At 42.0% G+C, this 16,138-nt stretch overlaps 1 protein-coding gene across 4 annotated transcripts in view; it reads right to left on the bottom strand.

The window, feature by feature from the left end:
* Positions 1-205: 205 nt before the first annotated feature.
* LOC135972103 (microtubule-associated protein 2-like) overlaps positions 206-16,138 on the bottom strand; it is a 29,232-nt gene continuing 13,299 nt past the window's right edge. For 2 of the 4 annotated variants that reach the window (XM_065579679.1, XM_065579681.1), the window contains exons 2-4: positions 8,714-8,828; positions 6,927-7,001; positions 206-3,876 (exon numbers count right to left, since the gene is read on the bottom strand). In XM_065579679.1, the coding sequence (XP_065435751.1) occupies positions 3,857-3,876; positions 6,927-7,001; positions 8,714-8,828 (210 nt within the window). In that variant the 3' untranslated portion in view covers positions 206-3,856. Of the gene's footprint in view, positions 3,877-6,926; positions 7,005-8,713; positions 8,829-16,138 lie in introns of all 4 variants that reach the window. The other 2 variants (XM_065579678.1, XM_065579680.1) reach the window with 1 other exon arrangement.

Genomic DNA, 16,138 nt, shown 5'->3' with positions numbered 1-16,138 from the left:
GGGGAAGGAAGGATTTGATGACATCCTTAAACTCCTGGGTGAATAGTAGTGTGCAATCTTCTTTGATTTCTTTATAATAGGTGATGTCAGAGTTGTCGGTTGGCCTTGTTGATGTAGGTCATTGAGGTTGAGAACTACAATAGCACCTCTTATCTACTGGCTTGATCACTATCTTGTGGTTGGATTTCATGGATTGTATAGCTATCCTCTCAGCAGTGGAGAGATTGTGGTGGATGTGATGTTAACGATTTCAGTCAATTTTTTTCCTGAAGCAATCAACGTAATGATCAAGTGTGTGGTTTCATTCTCTGTGAGGAGTCCAGTCAAATGTTTCTTTTTTCTTATGACTATCAGTGGGGACGTGGTAGTTGTGGGTGATGTAGTCTTTGTTGTGAAAGAATTCTTCTAGTTCTCCACGTGAGTATGGTCTCAGGTTCTGTGATGGAGCAGATGATCAGTCCCTTGGCGAGTACACAGAATGTGGTTCTAGTTAGGGGTTTTCTTGATAAGTTGATGATGATAGGGTGTCGCTTAGCATCCATGTGGCGAGTCCTGGTTTCTCTCGGAGATGGTGTTCTGTGGGTTGTGGAGTTGTTGTAGTTGGTTTCCCCTTTTTGTTTTTGTGTTGGATGGCTGTCATCAGGTTTTTTGATATTTTGGGTTTCTTGCATGATCTCCAGGCAGGTTTCCTTGGTCATCCTTCCAGTGTGTGGGAAGCATGTAATGATTTCTTGTTTGAGGTAGTTCCTTCTGGAGATGTGAGGTACAGGAGATGGTTCCTCAGTTTTTTCTGAAGTCCTTCTGCAGAGCTGTTCAGCATATTTGAAGTTGTATGTAAGGATCAGAGGGTTATAGATGGTGACTCCTCTGGGGATGATGTTTTGTTTCTTCCATTTGCTCAAGAATTCAATGTCACTGGGAAGTTTGGTTTCACTTTTCTTCATGTTGTGGAAGAGTTGTGATAAAGAGCATACATAATTTACATCATCTTGGAATGGATAAAGTGTTTTCCATGCATGTTGATTCCCTCTTTAATCTCATTCATGTGTGTATTATAACATACGTACAACATTCATTAAATCATCCCTATTCATATATTCAGCTTTGAATCCAAAATGTAACATGAATATAACACATAATGAAACCATCAATAAGTCCACATAACAAACCTAAATAGTCATATGACATTATTGTAACCCTCACTTCACTGGTCTCCCACTTCTGTCCACTGTTTGATCTTTTCACTAACTGCGACATGCCTATAATTAGATTGTAAACTCTTTGAAGCTGTGTTTTGTCATTTTATTTGCTTGTAAAGCGCCTTGCAATCAACATCACAGTCAAAAGACATACAAAGGTTCAAAGCCTCCAGTTGTTTGAGAACCATATCTGATCACAGAAGCACAAATCTAAGCTCCACGGTACATGTTTCAAAAACGCCAAATTCCTACAACAAAAGCCTTTCGAGGGGTAAAAATAGATCTTGGTAACTAACAGAGGTTGGTGGTTTTTAATGCTGTTCAGCAGTTTCAGATGATTCCGATAAAGTAGATCAATATACTACTCCCAAAATAAACTTCAATAGGCCAGCAATCTCCCTTATTCCAATCAGTCTAAAAACAGCTACAGAAATTCATACAGTCATTAGCCTTACTGCCAGACAGACAGAACTTACTTTAAAATAATCCTTTCATTAGGGCTAGCGGGAACTTTAGTTCAATTTCATCAAACAGTTTCTTGTCTTTGAAACAACAACAACAACTTCACAGGTATTTATAACCAGAAAATTATTTGCACTTTGATCATTAAAAATGATGGGAGGGGGCTCATTGTAAGTGAACAAACAGGCTATGAAAATTAAGGATCCAAACATACCATGTTTACTTTGTTCACTTTTTTGACAGTGAAGTGTAATTTAATTTTTTAATCACACGATAGTGTAATAGTAAGTGTACTGTAACATACTGAAAAGCAAGAGTCCCAGTAATATGATCAAGTGAGAATTAATGATGTTACAGGAATTCTCTCTCTGCATTTCAAACCATATATTACCCAAGTTAAAAAAAAGGCAAGGATACTAAATCAGTTTTTTTAAAGTAGTCTACCAGCCTGGCTGAGCTATTTTAGTAAAATCAGCAGCATTAAGCACCTTTATATTTGTAGAAGTTTGGATTTTTTTAAAGCATGAAATTAGAAAAGACTCCTCATTTGTGTGACTGTATTAATGCCTGCATACTGCCGAGACAAATCAGTGTATGATGCTACAAGAGGTATCACAGTAGTGATCAACGGCTCCATGTCTAGTTGGCAGCCGGTTTCAAGCGGAGTGCCCCAAGGGTCGGTCCTGGGGCCGGTTTTGTTTAATATCTTTATTAATGATCTGGAGGATGGTGTGGACTGCACTCTCAGCAAGTTTGCAGATGACACTAAACTGGGAGGCGTGGTAGATACACTAGAGGGTAGGGATCGGATACAGAGGACCTAGACAAATTAGAGGATTGGGCCAAAAAAAACCTGATGAGGTTCAACAAGGACAAGTGCAGAGTCCTGCACTTAGGACGGAAGAATCGCATGCACTGCTACAGACTAGGGACCGAATGGCTAGGTAGCAGTTCTGCAGAAAAGGACCTAGGGGTCACAGTGGACGAGAAGCTGGATATGAGTCAACAGTGTGCTCTTGTTGCCAAGAAGGCTAACGGCATTTTGGGCTGTATAAGTAGGGGCATTGCCAGCAGGTCGAGGAATGTGATCGTTCCCCTTTATTCGACATTGGTGAGGCCTCATCTGGAGTACTGTGTCCAGTTTTGGGCCCCACACTACAAGAAGGATGTGGAAAAATTGGAAAGAGCCCAACGGAGGGCAACAAAAATGATTAGGGGTCTGGAGCACATGACTTATGAGGAGAGGTTGAGGGAACTGGGATTGTTTAGTCTCCAGAAGAGAAGAATGAGGGGGGATTTGATAGCAGCCTTCAACTACCTGAAAGGGGGATTCCAAAGAGGATGGAGCTCGGCTGTTCTCAGTGGTGGCAGATGACAGAACAAGGAGCAATGGTCTCAAGTTGCAGTGGGGGAGGTCCAGGTTGGATATTAGGAAAAACTATTTCACTAGGAGGGTGGTGAAACACTGGAATGTGTTACCTAGGGAGGCGGTGGAGTCTCATTCCTTGGAGGTTTTTAAGGCCCGGCTTGACAAAGCCCTGGCTGGGATGATTTAGTTGGGAATTGGTCCTGCTTTGAGCAGGGGGTTGGACTAGATGACCTCTTGAGGTCCCTTCCAACCCTGATGTTCTATGATTCTATGATAGTTACATAGGGTTGAAGGAGGAATTCCTCCTTTTCCACGTGAAAGTTTAAATCAGATGTGTAGTTTGACAGAGTTAGAACTACAGTTTTGCAATAAAACTCAATACTCAAAACACTGATAACCAGTCGTGCAGTTTTTTGATGAATTCAAGTTAAGGGCTTAGTATTTTAAGTTTCCTTTCACACTTAAGTCTCACACACATATAGTGATTTCTACATCATGTGACTGTCTTGCTGTTTAGAGTGCTTGTGCATTTACATGGTATACTCTTTTGGGACAAGGACTGTCTTTGTTATGGGTCTGTACAGCGCCTAGCACTAGGGGTCCATAACTAGGACTCTTAGGCACTACAGAAATATAAATAGAGAATACACTAAATTCCTGATAAAATTCCCCATATGAAGAGAACCATTATAAGCCACACTTAAAATTCTAGTCTTTCAAATGGAATCAATCCTCATACCTCTTACTGCTGCAGCTGCTGGTCACCTGACCTCGCGTGTCATATCCAACAACGAAGCCTCTCTGCCTGAAGTCTGAAAAACACCTCTCAAGGTATTTGTACATTCCCTGCAGCAAAACAGAAGCATGAAGAGTTAGGTCCATGATAGTGCACACAGCTCAAAGGTTACTCTGTTTAGAATTCATTATGCCACAATAATGGGAATAAGACTTGCTTCACTAGAGCTGGGTTAATGATAAAAAATGAGCATGAATAAGCATTGGTTCAAATAGACAGAAAATCTGCTTTAATGGCGTTTGCAGTACAAGTACATTTTTGTTCCTAGAGTGTTCACAGGAAGAGAAAGGTTGCAAATACCCATGAGAATCTAGTCAGGGAGCAGAAACAGATGACCAGACAGAACGGACAGAAAATTAGGTAACAAATCCTTGAAGCAGCAAATACTTGAGATTAATCCACAGGATGAAACATGCTCAAACCATCTGTCAGATAATTGTAAATAATGAACCAATTCATAAAAGAAAAATCTGAATAATTCACACACACAAAAGGGCTACCTTTGTTATATAAGTAGTTCACTTAAGTCTTCGTGCTTGTGTTTAGAGCACAATCTACGGAACAGAATATGTACTAGTTCTCACTTCTTATCTAAAGTAAATTATCCTTTCAACACTGCACATTACTTTAGAAAAATATGACTCCATATACAACAGTCTTTCATTACAAGTGAATTTACACACCTACCCCAATGGTGAAGCAGTTATCTCATAAGTGTATTTAGTTCACCCTGTTTATCTTTAATAGGATATTTACTACTGATAATGCTAACATTAAAAATATGTCTAGCATGGTCTGAATATTCAGTTATTTACTATTTAGATATTAGAAGTTGTTTATGGCAATTGTTGCTATGTAGCAAATGTATCTAGGAGCACTGATGCATGCAGTAAGCACCATTTTGATCCCCAGTGGTGAGAGGCCCTCTCTTAAAATGAAAATGAAAAGCTGCCAATTCCAAAGTGTTTTCGATAACGTCACCATCTTATTGGATCTAGCTTGAACCAACTGCTTTTCTCAAAACTTCCAGTTCCCTTCAGACAGTGGAGGATATGGGAGATGGCACTGCCTGCACTAGAAGACAGAATGGTTACTTACCTTATAGTAACTGTGGTTCTTCAAGATGTCAGCTAAGATGCATCTCCAATTCTAAATGACTGATGAGCAGAGGCCCATTTGGAAGATGGGATTGAGGAGTCCTGCTTGCCACTAACTGCCTTACAAAATTCAGGTATGTGGATGTTTCTAAAGCACACTTTAGTGGAATAAGCTTTGATACCAGCCATGCGATAGCAGCCTGAAATGCACTGTAATCCACTTAGGTTCAGATATTATCTCGGAAACTACTTGTCCCTTAGAAGCACGAGAAATGGCAACAACCAAAACAACAACAACAACAAAAGACAGGAAGTGTCTGAAGGGCTCTGTCCTATCACAGGCCTAAAAACAAACATCTAAAGCGGGGGAATTTCTTCTCCACTGGAGAGGAATGGGGTTTTGGAATGAAGACAGGTAGATTGGTTCAAATAAGTGTGACAAGTTCAGAAATAAATTTGGGATGAGGTCTCAACAACCACCTTATCTTTACGGAATATTGTGTGAAGGGTCAGCCATGACAGCTTGTAATTCGGTGGCGGTGGGTTAATTTGAAGGAACAGCAGTTGACTCCTGGGGAGAGGGAGAGAAGATTCTTTGGGTGGCTTTTGTGAGGAGAGGAAGCTCCACTAGGTTCTCTAAAGCATAGAATGTCCCTTTCAGTGCAAGAACTAGAAAGGTTACTGACCATTGTTATGTCTAGTCAGGTTAAATAAATTTACTGTTTATCAAACCAAGCAGTTGAAAGTGTAGTCAGTTGGTGGGTTTTGGAAGGGAGTTGCAAGGCCCTCGAAAACAGAATTAGGATAAGCAGCCAAAATAGACACGTATCCCGAGAAGACTAGGGAGGTTGAATGGCTGCACTAATGATCCACAGACCCTGATAAATATGGTGTGTGCCCAGGAAGGAGCAGGTCATGACAAGAAGGTTTTATGTGTAGCCTCATGCCCTTTTGGGATGCAGGTCCTTGTATATGGAGGTGGTCCAGGTATGCACTGCACCCTGTTCCTGATGCAGCTGTGATCAATGTCTTTGTAGGCAGTAGTGTGGAGAAGGGTACCAGCGGGTTTGACCACCTGTTCGGTACTGACAGACTGGGAGCCCAGAGTAGAACTGGCATGCTTATTTGATGTTTTGCAGTGTGATACATTGACTTTAGCCAGCCTTTAATGCACATAGATGAAATCTGCTTAGTAATGTCACATATGTGCAAGCTAACATGTGGCTCAGAAGTTTGTGGCAGGTTTTTTCTGTGGTGTCAATCATCTGGATAGAGCAAAATCTATACTTGGGAAAATATATTTTTGCTGATTTTGAATAGATTGATGTTTCTAAAAACTGATACGCAGAGAGATTTTTCATAGTTTACCATGTGGCTCAGCTGTCTGAATTCAGCCAATCATCCAGATATGGAAAATGTGAATGTCATCTCAGACGTTGAGTACTACTGTGTGGATCAGAAAGTATAATTTGCTTTAAGAGTAGAATTTCACTTTGGCACCCTGGTACAGAATCCCCATATACACCAAGGCACAGACATGTGAATTAAAGCTGGAAAGCAGAAAGAATAATCAAACTCTGAATCTCCTTGCTTGTATGGACTTGGATTGTGAAACAACATTAATGCTGGTTAATTTCCAACTAAACACATCTTAACAGACTGTAGTAATCAATATTTAACACCACGTTCTAGGCTCACACTTGGGAAGTCTCACTATTTAGACATCTTGGCTTGTAATATCTATTAATAATTATTGTTCATATATATATATATATGTCTGTGTATTTATTTTTGCTTACTTCCAATTATCCCTGTGTATATGTATATATCTCATTTGTGTGTTACGGTCACTTTGCAGATGGCACTGCATTGCTGGGGAATGCTTACTCTTTAAGCTGAAGCTAGCAGGAAGTATTTCCATTTACTACTTCCCCCACCTCTTCGTACGAGCATTTGTTCCCTTCCTCGATAGATATACTCTGAAATGTCCAGGGGACCCTTACCTTCTGCCAGTGTTCCAGTCTGTTCTGAGGCTGGTGATGGAGGTGGGGAAGGAGGCAGATTAGCTGATTCTTCAACTGCTAGAGATTGAACAATGCAAATGAGAAAATGAGATACAGCAATTAATTCCTGTGAAACCATTAGATGCCGAGTACAAGCTGCAATTCTGGCCTATTCGGAGAATACTTAAATGGAGGTTGTGCCTAATAGATTTTCAGAGATACTCCCTGTTTCAATGTATTATTTTAAACCTATAATGAAAGGAAAACATTTCCTTTCAGGTGCCCTGCCTTACGTTCAAGAGTCTGGTCCCAGGGTATAACAAAATTAAATAAAATAAAATAAAAAAGTATCAGTCCTTTGTGTTTGTGTCCCATCTGTTAGCCAGATCAATACTATTGTTCATTCATGATTTTGAGAAAGCTTCATTCACAAACCTAGGATGGCAACATATTTAAATCAGTGAGATTTTAAAGATTCAGTTCGATCATATGGAAAAGGGATAAATAGGCACCCAATCCCAAGCTTAGTTTACCTTTGGGTAGCTGGACAAACAGCACTTTGCTGGGTTCTTACATTATTACAACCTGGGTATTTTTTTTTTGTTTCTACTGGGTTCAGGGCTAGCTGCATAATATATGCAAACGTTCCTTGTCAAAGTATGAAAGGTACCAGCTGGAAGCATCACCAAGGAAGGAAAACAAGTCAATGGGGAACTTCTGTCAGCCACCTGATCATGGTATTTCATCAGAGGAAGGCGCTATATTGAAGCCTAATCTAAGGTTTTAGATTAATTCCCAATTAAGGGTCTTATCCTGTTCCCACTGAAGTCAGAGGAAGTTTTGTCAATGGTTTCAGTAGCAGCAAGATTAAGCCCTAAACAAGGTATCTCTCAGGTATACTCAGATTCTTCATCTGATTTCACAGAAATAGTTTTGAGAATTTCTTCAGAGTTAGTACTGGGATCTATCAGGTTTTTTAAACTTTATGCCATAGTATTTCCTGGGCTGCAAATGATTCCAGCAAGCAACTAGGTCTCAATTTATGATTTAGGGTGTGATCCCCAGACCAATGAAATCAATGGAAAGACTTTCATTGACTTCAATGGATATTGGACCAGACCTAGTGCCTCGAATACTTCCTCTTGAGACTGGCTTTTTGATCCCAATGCAGATCATACAACCACATTTAAATAACTCACAGATGTACTTTCGTACCTACAGGCGCTGTAACAGAAATCATTGCAAACATATACGTTGTTTCTCAGAGTATGTTGAAGAATGTCTCAACACCCAGGCTGTGTAATTAGTTCTGCCCTCACTTAGGCCCAACTCAGCAAAGGAGTTAAGTGTGCGCTTAAATTCCATAGATCTCGATAGGACTTAAGCAAATGCTTAAAGTCAAGCCTGTGTTAAGTATTTTTGCTGAATTAGGGACTTTCGGGCAAAATTGCACCTCAGTTAACGAGCCACTATCATAATAAACACAATAATAACAATAACGGTCGAAGTTGCTCAGAGAATGTAACGCAGACCTGGTGGGAGATGGACTAGTGAGGATAGGGTCAGCGAGGCAGTCAAAGGTGCATGATAAATTGGGGAAATATGACATTTTATTTATTATCTGGTTACAAAATTTATCCCAGGGTTCTACAATTTATCCATGAATATCAGCACCACCTTTGTGATCTACATGCATTATATATTGTGACCTGATATTAATAATTATATTTATATACAGCTGCACACACAGAGATACCTTCCCCACTCTTGCAAATTCCTTGTTTTACCTAAAGGTAATGGTCCAGGCTGATCTTTGTGCTGGGCTTCTTTTTCCTGTTCACCTTTCAGGACTGCTACAGCTTCAGCTGTTACTACTTGGACTATCCTTGCAGACACTTCCCTCTGTGATAGTAGCAAAATTAACAAAACAAAAACGGTGCGTTAATAAGAGTTTTTAAAAAAACAAAATTGAGTTTGGCTAAAACTTTCAGAGTCAGACTCATTCAGATTTTTTTAAAATGTATTTTCTTTCAAATATTTAGTGAAATCATTAGAAATGAAATTAAAGGACCAGATTTGCAAAAGATCTCAAGCCCCAGCACTCCTATTCTTCTCAGAGGGAACTGCTGGGTGTTGAAAATCTGTCCCTGAATCTGTAAATGTAAAAGTAATTTTGAATCTTACTCCTTGGAGCAAGGACAGTATAAGACATTACTATTAATCACTGCTTCTCATTTTTGGTATGGGAGATATATGCAGTAATTGCAGAACTTTAAAGTGAGAATTTATTAACTGTCTAGGAAGATTTTTCATGTGCAATTTTGCGACTATGGCATTTTCCAAACATGGCCAGGATGACAAGCTGAGATGGATTTTCTGGCATCTAATATATTGAGTTATTTCTATTTTTACAAGTGCTTTGGATTGTATTTTTCCTTCATTAACATACAGTTAGTATGCATTCAGGGCACTGCACCTGAAGACATTGAAGGGTATGCTGAGGAGGGACTTAAGAAAGAAGGGCCAATGACATTTCGACAACATTAAGATGTATACTTTATCCGCCTCACCTTTTTCAGGGCTGCACCATGCAGGCAACTCTACATTTGAATCACAGATCTGACAGCATGCAAATGTATTCCATGTGATACCACTGTTGGGGATGACAGAGGTTCATAGCAATGTGTTTGAGGTGCAGACTTTGCCTCCTGACCACTCAGTTGTGCCATCGAAGCTCAGCCAAAACTAAGGGCCTATACTGCCCCCGGAGGAGCAGAGCTGCTGCTGCACCCCTTGATGAAATGCTGCATGCTACGTGGACTCGTGTGGAGGGGTGCTGAGGTGGGGCCATGACCCAACTTCTCCCCACCTCCTTTGGAATGCTGTCTGCCCCTGGGGGAGTAGGGAGTGAGGAGTCACTGCGCTCTCCTTAGTGCTAGGAATGCAATTGTTCCTGGTCCTTACATGGGCTGGAAATGTTCCCTACACCCTTCTTCCCATCTCTTTAATGCGGCCAACATGACCCTGATTTACGGACTGATCCAAAGCCCAGTGAAGTCAACAGACGTCTTTCCACTTCAAAGGGTTTTGGATCAGAACCTTATTCCACTATGAACGTTCATACAGTTACACATAAGGCACATTCGTTTTGGTTGAACGGCCGATGCTATCACAGGATGAAGATTTTCAAGCCATCTCGGGGATTTGGGTGCCCGATTCCTATTCAACTGAAGAGGAACTGGGCCTACAAATTCTCATGCAGCTTTGAAAATACCACACTCAAGTCACTTTAATACATGCAAAAACTTCTCCCATTTGTAACTTAGTGCCTTTAGATGGACTGCATGAGACTTCCACATCTGGTAAAAATGTGGCCTGGAGGACGGTACGCTATTACCCAATGAATTTACATAAGAACATAAGAACGGCCACACTGGGTCAGACCAAAGCTCCATCTAGCCCAATATCCTGTCTTCTGACATGGCCAATGCCTGGTGCCCCGGAGGGAATGAACAGAACAGGTAATCATCAAGTAATCTACCCCCTGTCGCCCACTCCCAGCTTCCAGCAAACAGTCTAGGGACACCATCCCTGGCCATCCTGGCTAATAGCCATTGATGGACCTGTCCTCCGTGAAATTATCTAGTTCTTTTTTGAACCCTGTCATAGTCTTGGCCTTCACAACATCCTCAGGCAAAGAGTTTCACAGGTTGACTGTGCGTTGTGTGAATAAATACTTCCTTTTGTTTATTTTAAATCTGCTGCCTATTAATTAATTTAGTGCTAATATGCATGAAGATTTTATAATACTTCTTAGGCTAACGGCCCAACACTGAAATGGCAACTGCAAATGCAGCTGCAGGATTCAGGCCTAAATTTGCAAAGGATTTGTTAAAGGCTGTCTTCTGATAACTCTTCCACACCGTGAATAGCACCTTACTCCACGTGGAGTCCTATTGAGGTCAATGGGACTATCCATGGAGTTAATACTACTGACCGTGAGTACGGATATCTCAAACCCCGCCTTAGGGGTGCAGTGGGATGTAATCAGGCATGCAACTACATATGGAAATAGCCAGGAAGATCTGCCTAGTTGCCATTTTAGGTCCTTAGGGCCAGATTTTAAAAGTATTTAGGCACCTAAATCTCACTGAAATAAATGAGAGTTAGGTGCCTACATATGTTTAAAAATCTGGCCTTTAATGAAATAGCAAATTGATAGTACATGCATCCAATTGCAGAACCATTTACAAAATAAATAAACCATTATGTTTCCTGCCATGCAGCCCCTCATACTTGGGAGGAGCTCCCATAAATATCTGCAAAACTAACTCATTATCCTCCTTCAAAACCCTCCTTGAAACTTGACTTTGCCACGGACCCGGGCAGTGTGATTGCCTACAAAATATTTGAGAATGATTTGGCTTCTCGTGTGCTGACCAATATTGTCTCATTGTTTCTTTGTACTTCCCCATCTGTCTCTATCCAGCTGTTTCCTCTTGTCTTATACATAGATTGTAAACAGTTTGGGACAGGGACTGTCTTTTTGTTCTGTGTTAGTACAGTAGCTAGCACAGTGGGGTCATGGTTCCTGACTGGGGCTTCTAGCTGTGACCGAAATACAATCAATCAATAAAATAAAATTCAGAGAAAAGTTGTGGGTTTCACATCTGCATATCTATCTACACTCCCTGGCTCATTAACATCCAGATTCCTTTCTACTTACAGCCATAGTCACTGTATTTCCCAGGTATTCCTGTCAGCAGGTGGGAATTACTTTCAGACATTGAGGGCCATTCTACATGGTGCTGAGTGCCCTCACATGCACTGAAGCCAACTGAAATCATAGCAGACTCAATGCCTTGCAGTTTCAGGCCCACTATATGCAGGGCCCAGACTTGCCCTCAGAGTCTTACCAATACAAGCATTTCCACTATGTACCCATAAAATTCAATGTTGCTGTGGATGCCAATTGCTTTACTACAAATTAAATGCAACCCATCAGTGTCCAACGATGATGACATCATGGAGCATCCAGTGAGAGCAAGGATGATAGCACACCAGATATCATTTCCTTTAGCATGGGTGAGCAGGTGGAGAGGGCGTATATTTAAGTCAATGCCCTGCACATAACTTTACAGCAACTGCTTTCGCAGGCAAGTAATGCAGGCTACTAGATTTACAGTTGACCTACTATCACCTTTAAAGTTTAAATGAACATTCCAAAAGGTTTCTAAAATAATCATTTTTTCTCCGTGTTTTTCCTTCAACAAGACTGAGTTTCTTCTGAGAACTAGAGATATGGCTGCCTGCCTTCCACAGTCACCTGAGTCTAAAAAAATGCTGGGACAAAGCCAATGTTAATTTCTTTACTGCAGAAACTGTGGATAAGTGCGTAATAGGATGTGAACATGTGGATGGATGAGCAGGTGGCCGCCCTACAGATGTCCTGAATAGGCACCTGCGCTAGGAAAGCTGCTGAAGAGGCTTGTGCCCTGGTTGAGTGCGTGGTTACAATCGCTGGAGGGGGCACCTTTGCCTGATCGTAACAGCAAAGTATGCAGGCAGTGATATAAGAAGAAATTCTTTGAGTGGACACTGGACAACCTTTCGTCCTGTCAGTCACCGTGCCGAACAATTGCGTCAAATGGCGGAATGGCTTGGTCCTTTCAATGTAGAAGGCTAGCGCCCTCCTGACGTCTAGGGAATGCAACCTGTGGTCCTCATCTGACTTATGCAGCGTTGGAAAAAAGACAGGTAAGTAAATGTCCTGGCCCGTATGAAACTGTGAGACCACCTTGGGCAGGAAAGCCAGGAGCGGCTGCAGCTGGACCTTGTCTTTGGAGAAGTCCGTATAGGGCAGTTCCGAGTTAAGCGACCTAGTCTCAGAGGCCTGGCGTTTCCATCATAGACAAGGTTTACAGTTTGGTTCAGTGATATGAATATGATATGATATGAATTGTTCCAGCACCCCTTCACGTGGCCTACCCTGAAGGAAGAGTGAGACCCCTTGGGGGTCTGGGACACTGAAAGGTTTCCTCCAAGAGACTGTTTAAAAGCAGGGATGTAGCACAGATGCTGAGAGGTGGATCTTCCCATATGCAAGCAGCGTTTCAGATCACTCTGATGCCATCAGTGTGCGGTCTTAGGCTCCTCATATAAGAGAGGAATCATCTCTGGTTATTCTTTCTATCCTCAAGTCTATCTTATACTAGTATGATGAAAATGGATCTTGAGCTTGCAGTACCAGTGGACTATTCCATGTAGCTTCTATACAAATATGACCTGTTTATGGTACGTGCAGAAGTTTAAATTTAATCTGCTGCAAGGCACGATGAATGCTCTAGGAAGAAACTGGAAGAGAGGGATGTTAGGAGGGAAGGTTAGGAAAGAAATTGATCTTCTACGGAAAGAGACAGAGGCCTGTATCAGATAGCATATGCATTCACAATGCCACCAACAAGAAATTAACAGTGGTTTGGATTAAAGTGAAGGAGAATTCATGCTGACAATTTGCAATTTGCTCTCCGGCGGCGCTCTGGCCGTCGGGGAGAGCGGAGAGCCCCAGCTGGGCTCTCTGCCCTCCCCCCGGCACTCTGTCCGGTCGGGGATTGTGGGCCCGCAGCTGCCGTTCGGGGGGGGGGGGGGGGGGAGGCGGGGGAGGCGGGTGGCTTTTTTGCCTAGGGCGGCAAAAAAGCCAGAGCCAGCCCTGGTTACTAGACATCCACCCAGGGCCTAAGCCTGAAGTCTTGACTCAGGCTGAGCTCCCTCTGAAGTCAGTGGGAGTTTTGCCTGAGTAAAGACTGAGTAAATAGTGAAAAAAGATCAGGATTTCACCTAAAGACTTTTTTGGTAGGAGCATTTACAGACAGGAAATAGGAATCACAGGCCAGATCGCAGTTGCTGTGAAGTAGCCTAGCTCTGCTGACTTGAAAGGAGCGATGCCGATCTAACCAGTTGAGGATCTGGCCCCATGTTTTCACCTGCTAGCTGATGGCTACAAAATAAGTTATTGCAACTCCATCCAGCAACCCTGCAATATGTGAAAATACAACATGGCATTCAATCATCCTCGAGGCTTCAAACACAGTGAGGCAACAGACCAGGGAAGAGGACGAATCAGGGGGATGGAAATAGGCTACCGGCCTTTCACCTTTAGCTCACTGATTTAGTCTTGACCCAGATGGTGGTGATTGGAGGCAATTACCTGTTTGGTGGCCTGTGACAAATAAACTGGGGGTCTGCCTCAGTCTATTTCCTAGTTATCAAGCGTCCACATCATGATAAACACGACATGCTAATGGACATCCCTGGCTGCAGTGTCACCAGAGCAGCCAAGAACTGACCCTGTGTAGAGTCTGAACTAGCCTCTCCTTCCAAGAGGGGTGGTCCATTGAGCTAAGTGGTTAGACATATCAGTGGGGTGTAGCTGCGTGCTGGACTGCATGTGCTGTGGATAAATATCGGACTCCAGACACTTGGGTTTTTTCCACATTAAGGGCAATATCCTCTCCCCTATGATAACCCACAGTAAATGGGTTTAGTGAGAAGGTGCTCCTCCTGGGATGTAATCCCCTGTCGCCTCCTCCTCCTCCAGTTTTGGAGTGCCTGCAGCCTCACTCCTCCAGTAATCTCTGCAACTGTGCTCAGTTCCTATGACAACTGACTTTGCCCTGTTGGGAATTCAGCATCCCTGTATATTCAGATTAAAAAGCAACACTCAAAAAACCTCACAGACTAACTGCACTGCTGGAATTCTGAATAAGGGACTCTCCTTTCAGCTGCAGTCCTTCTGCCTTTAACCTCCTGGTCTTCAGGAAGCCACCCTCACAGGCATTCTCTCTTCAGCAGTCACTGCTCCAAGCCTTGCCCAAAAGGACTGATGTTAGCACAAGTGTTTTGCCAGTTAATTAATTTTAAAGGCTATTTCCCCCCTCAAAAACGAGTGATATTTGGAATTAGCTATGTGACAGATGATGTCCTGTTCTACAGAAAAAAGCGAAAGCCTATCAATTCCTCCAGCAGAGGGAAGACATCAGGAAAAAAAATGCCACAGGCAGGAAGGAGAGAATTAAACATTGAAATTAAGAATTCACCAGTCTTATGCCACAGGCTAGCAAAAGGAAAGTTAAGATCATGTAAAGGGCAGTTTTACCCATTTATCTTTTGTCTCTGGGTGTATAATACTTAGCCCTTTTCATCCATAGATCACAGAATACCCCAATTTTACAGGTAAGGGAACAGAGGTACAGGAAGATTAAGGACAAAAGAGGCCAATGATTCTGAACACCTCAGTTTTTGAGAGAGACACTTTGATTTTCATTAGTGCTGAGTACCCAGCACTCAAAGCGGAGGCAATGGAATCAGCAGGTCAGGTGCTCCGCGTCTCTGAAGACCATGCCACAAGGCATCTCAAGCTGAGCACCCAAAAATCAAGGCATTTGAAACCAGTGGCCACTTCTGAAAATTTTACAGTGAGTGACTTGCCTAACTCGGAGAATCAATGGCAGATCCAGGAATAAAACACAGACCTCCTGACTCCCAGTCCAGGACTCTCATAAAAACAACAACCAGACGAGCACACAAAAGAAACACCCCTGTAATGGTGCTTATGAAAAAAATCCTAGAATGTCATGGTTTATTTTAGTCCTATTGCTGGAAGAGTTATTTCCCCGACCTTGTGATGAAGAATGCTTTTTTGCTTCTACTTTTTTAAAACAATGGGCCATATTCTCAGCTGGTATAGAATGGGCATAGCTCTGGGGAAATCACTGGAGCTATGCTGATACACACCAACTGAGAATATGCCCCTTTGTTCTGATGTTATATTGAAACAACAAATGTAGAGTAGCATTCAAAAAGAGTACAAATTACTCATACAACACAAAACCAGACATTTCCCTCATATTACATGATCAAGTTTAATTTTTTTTTAAATTAACATAACTTTACAGAATTCACATATTTGCTCTCAAATGGATTTAGTGGGAGCAGATATTTATCTATAAGTAGGTCCTTGATTTTGATGTCAGTAACATCCACAATAATTGGCAGGAGGATGTGAAAGGCAAATAATAGGAATGTAGGGTTTCAAGTTAGCCACCCAGGCCAGAACTTTTTTTTTTTTTTTTTAATAAACAGCACCACAACAAACCTCCCCTCCATTATCAACACTTTAACTATTTGACGGCACAAGGTGCAGGGCAATGGTG

This window comes from Chrysemys picta, unplaced genomic scaffold (assembly GCF_011386835.1).
Source record: "Chrysemys picta bellii isolate R12L10 unplaced genomic scaffold, ASM1138683v2 scaf661, whole genome shotgun sequence".
Classification (NCBI taxonomy): Eukaryota; Metazoa; Chordata; order Testudines; family Emydidae; genus Chrysemys; species Chrysemys picta.
This window is presented reverse-complemented; position numbering and strand designations above follow the sequence as displayed.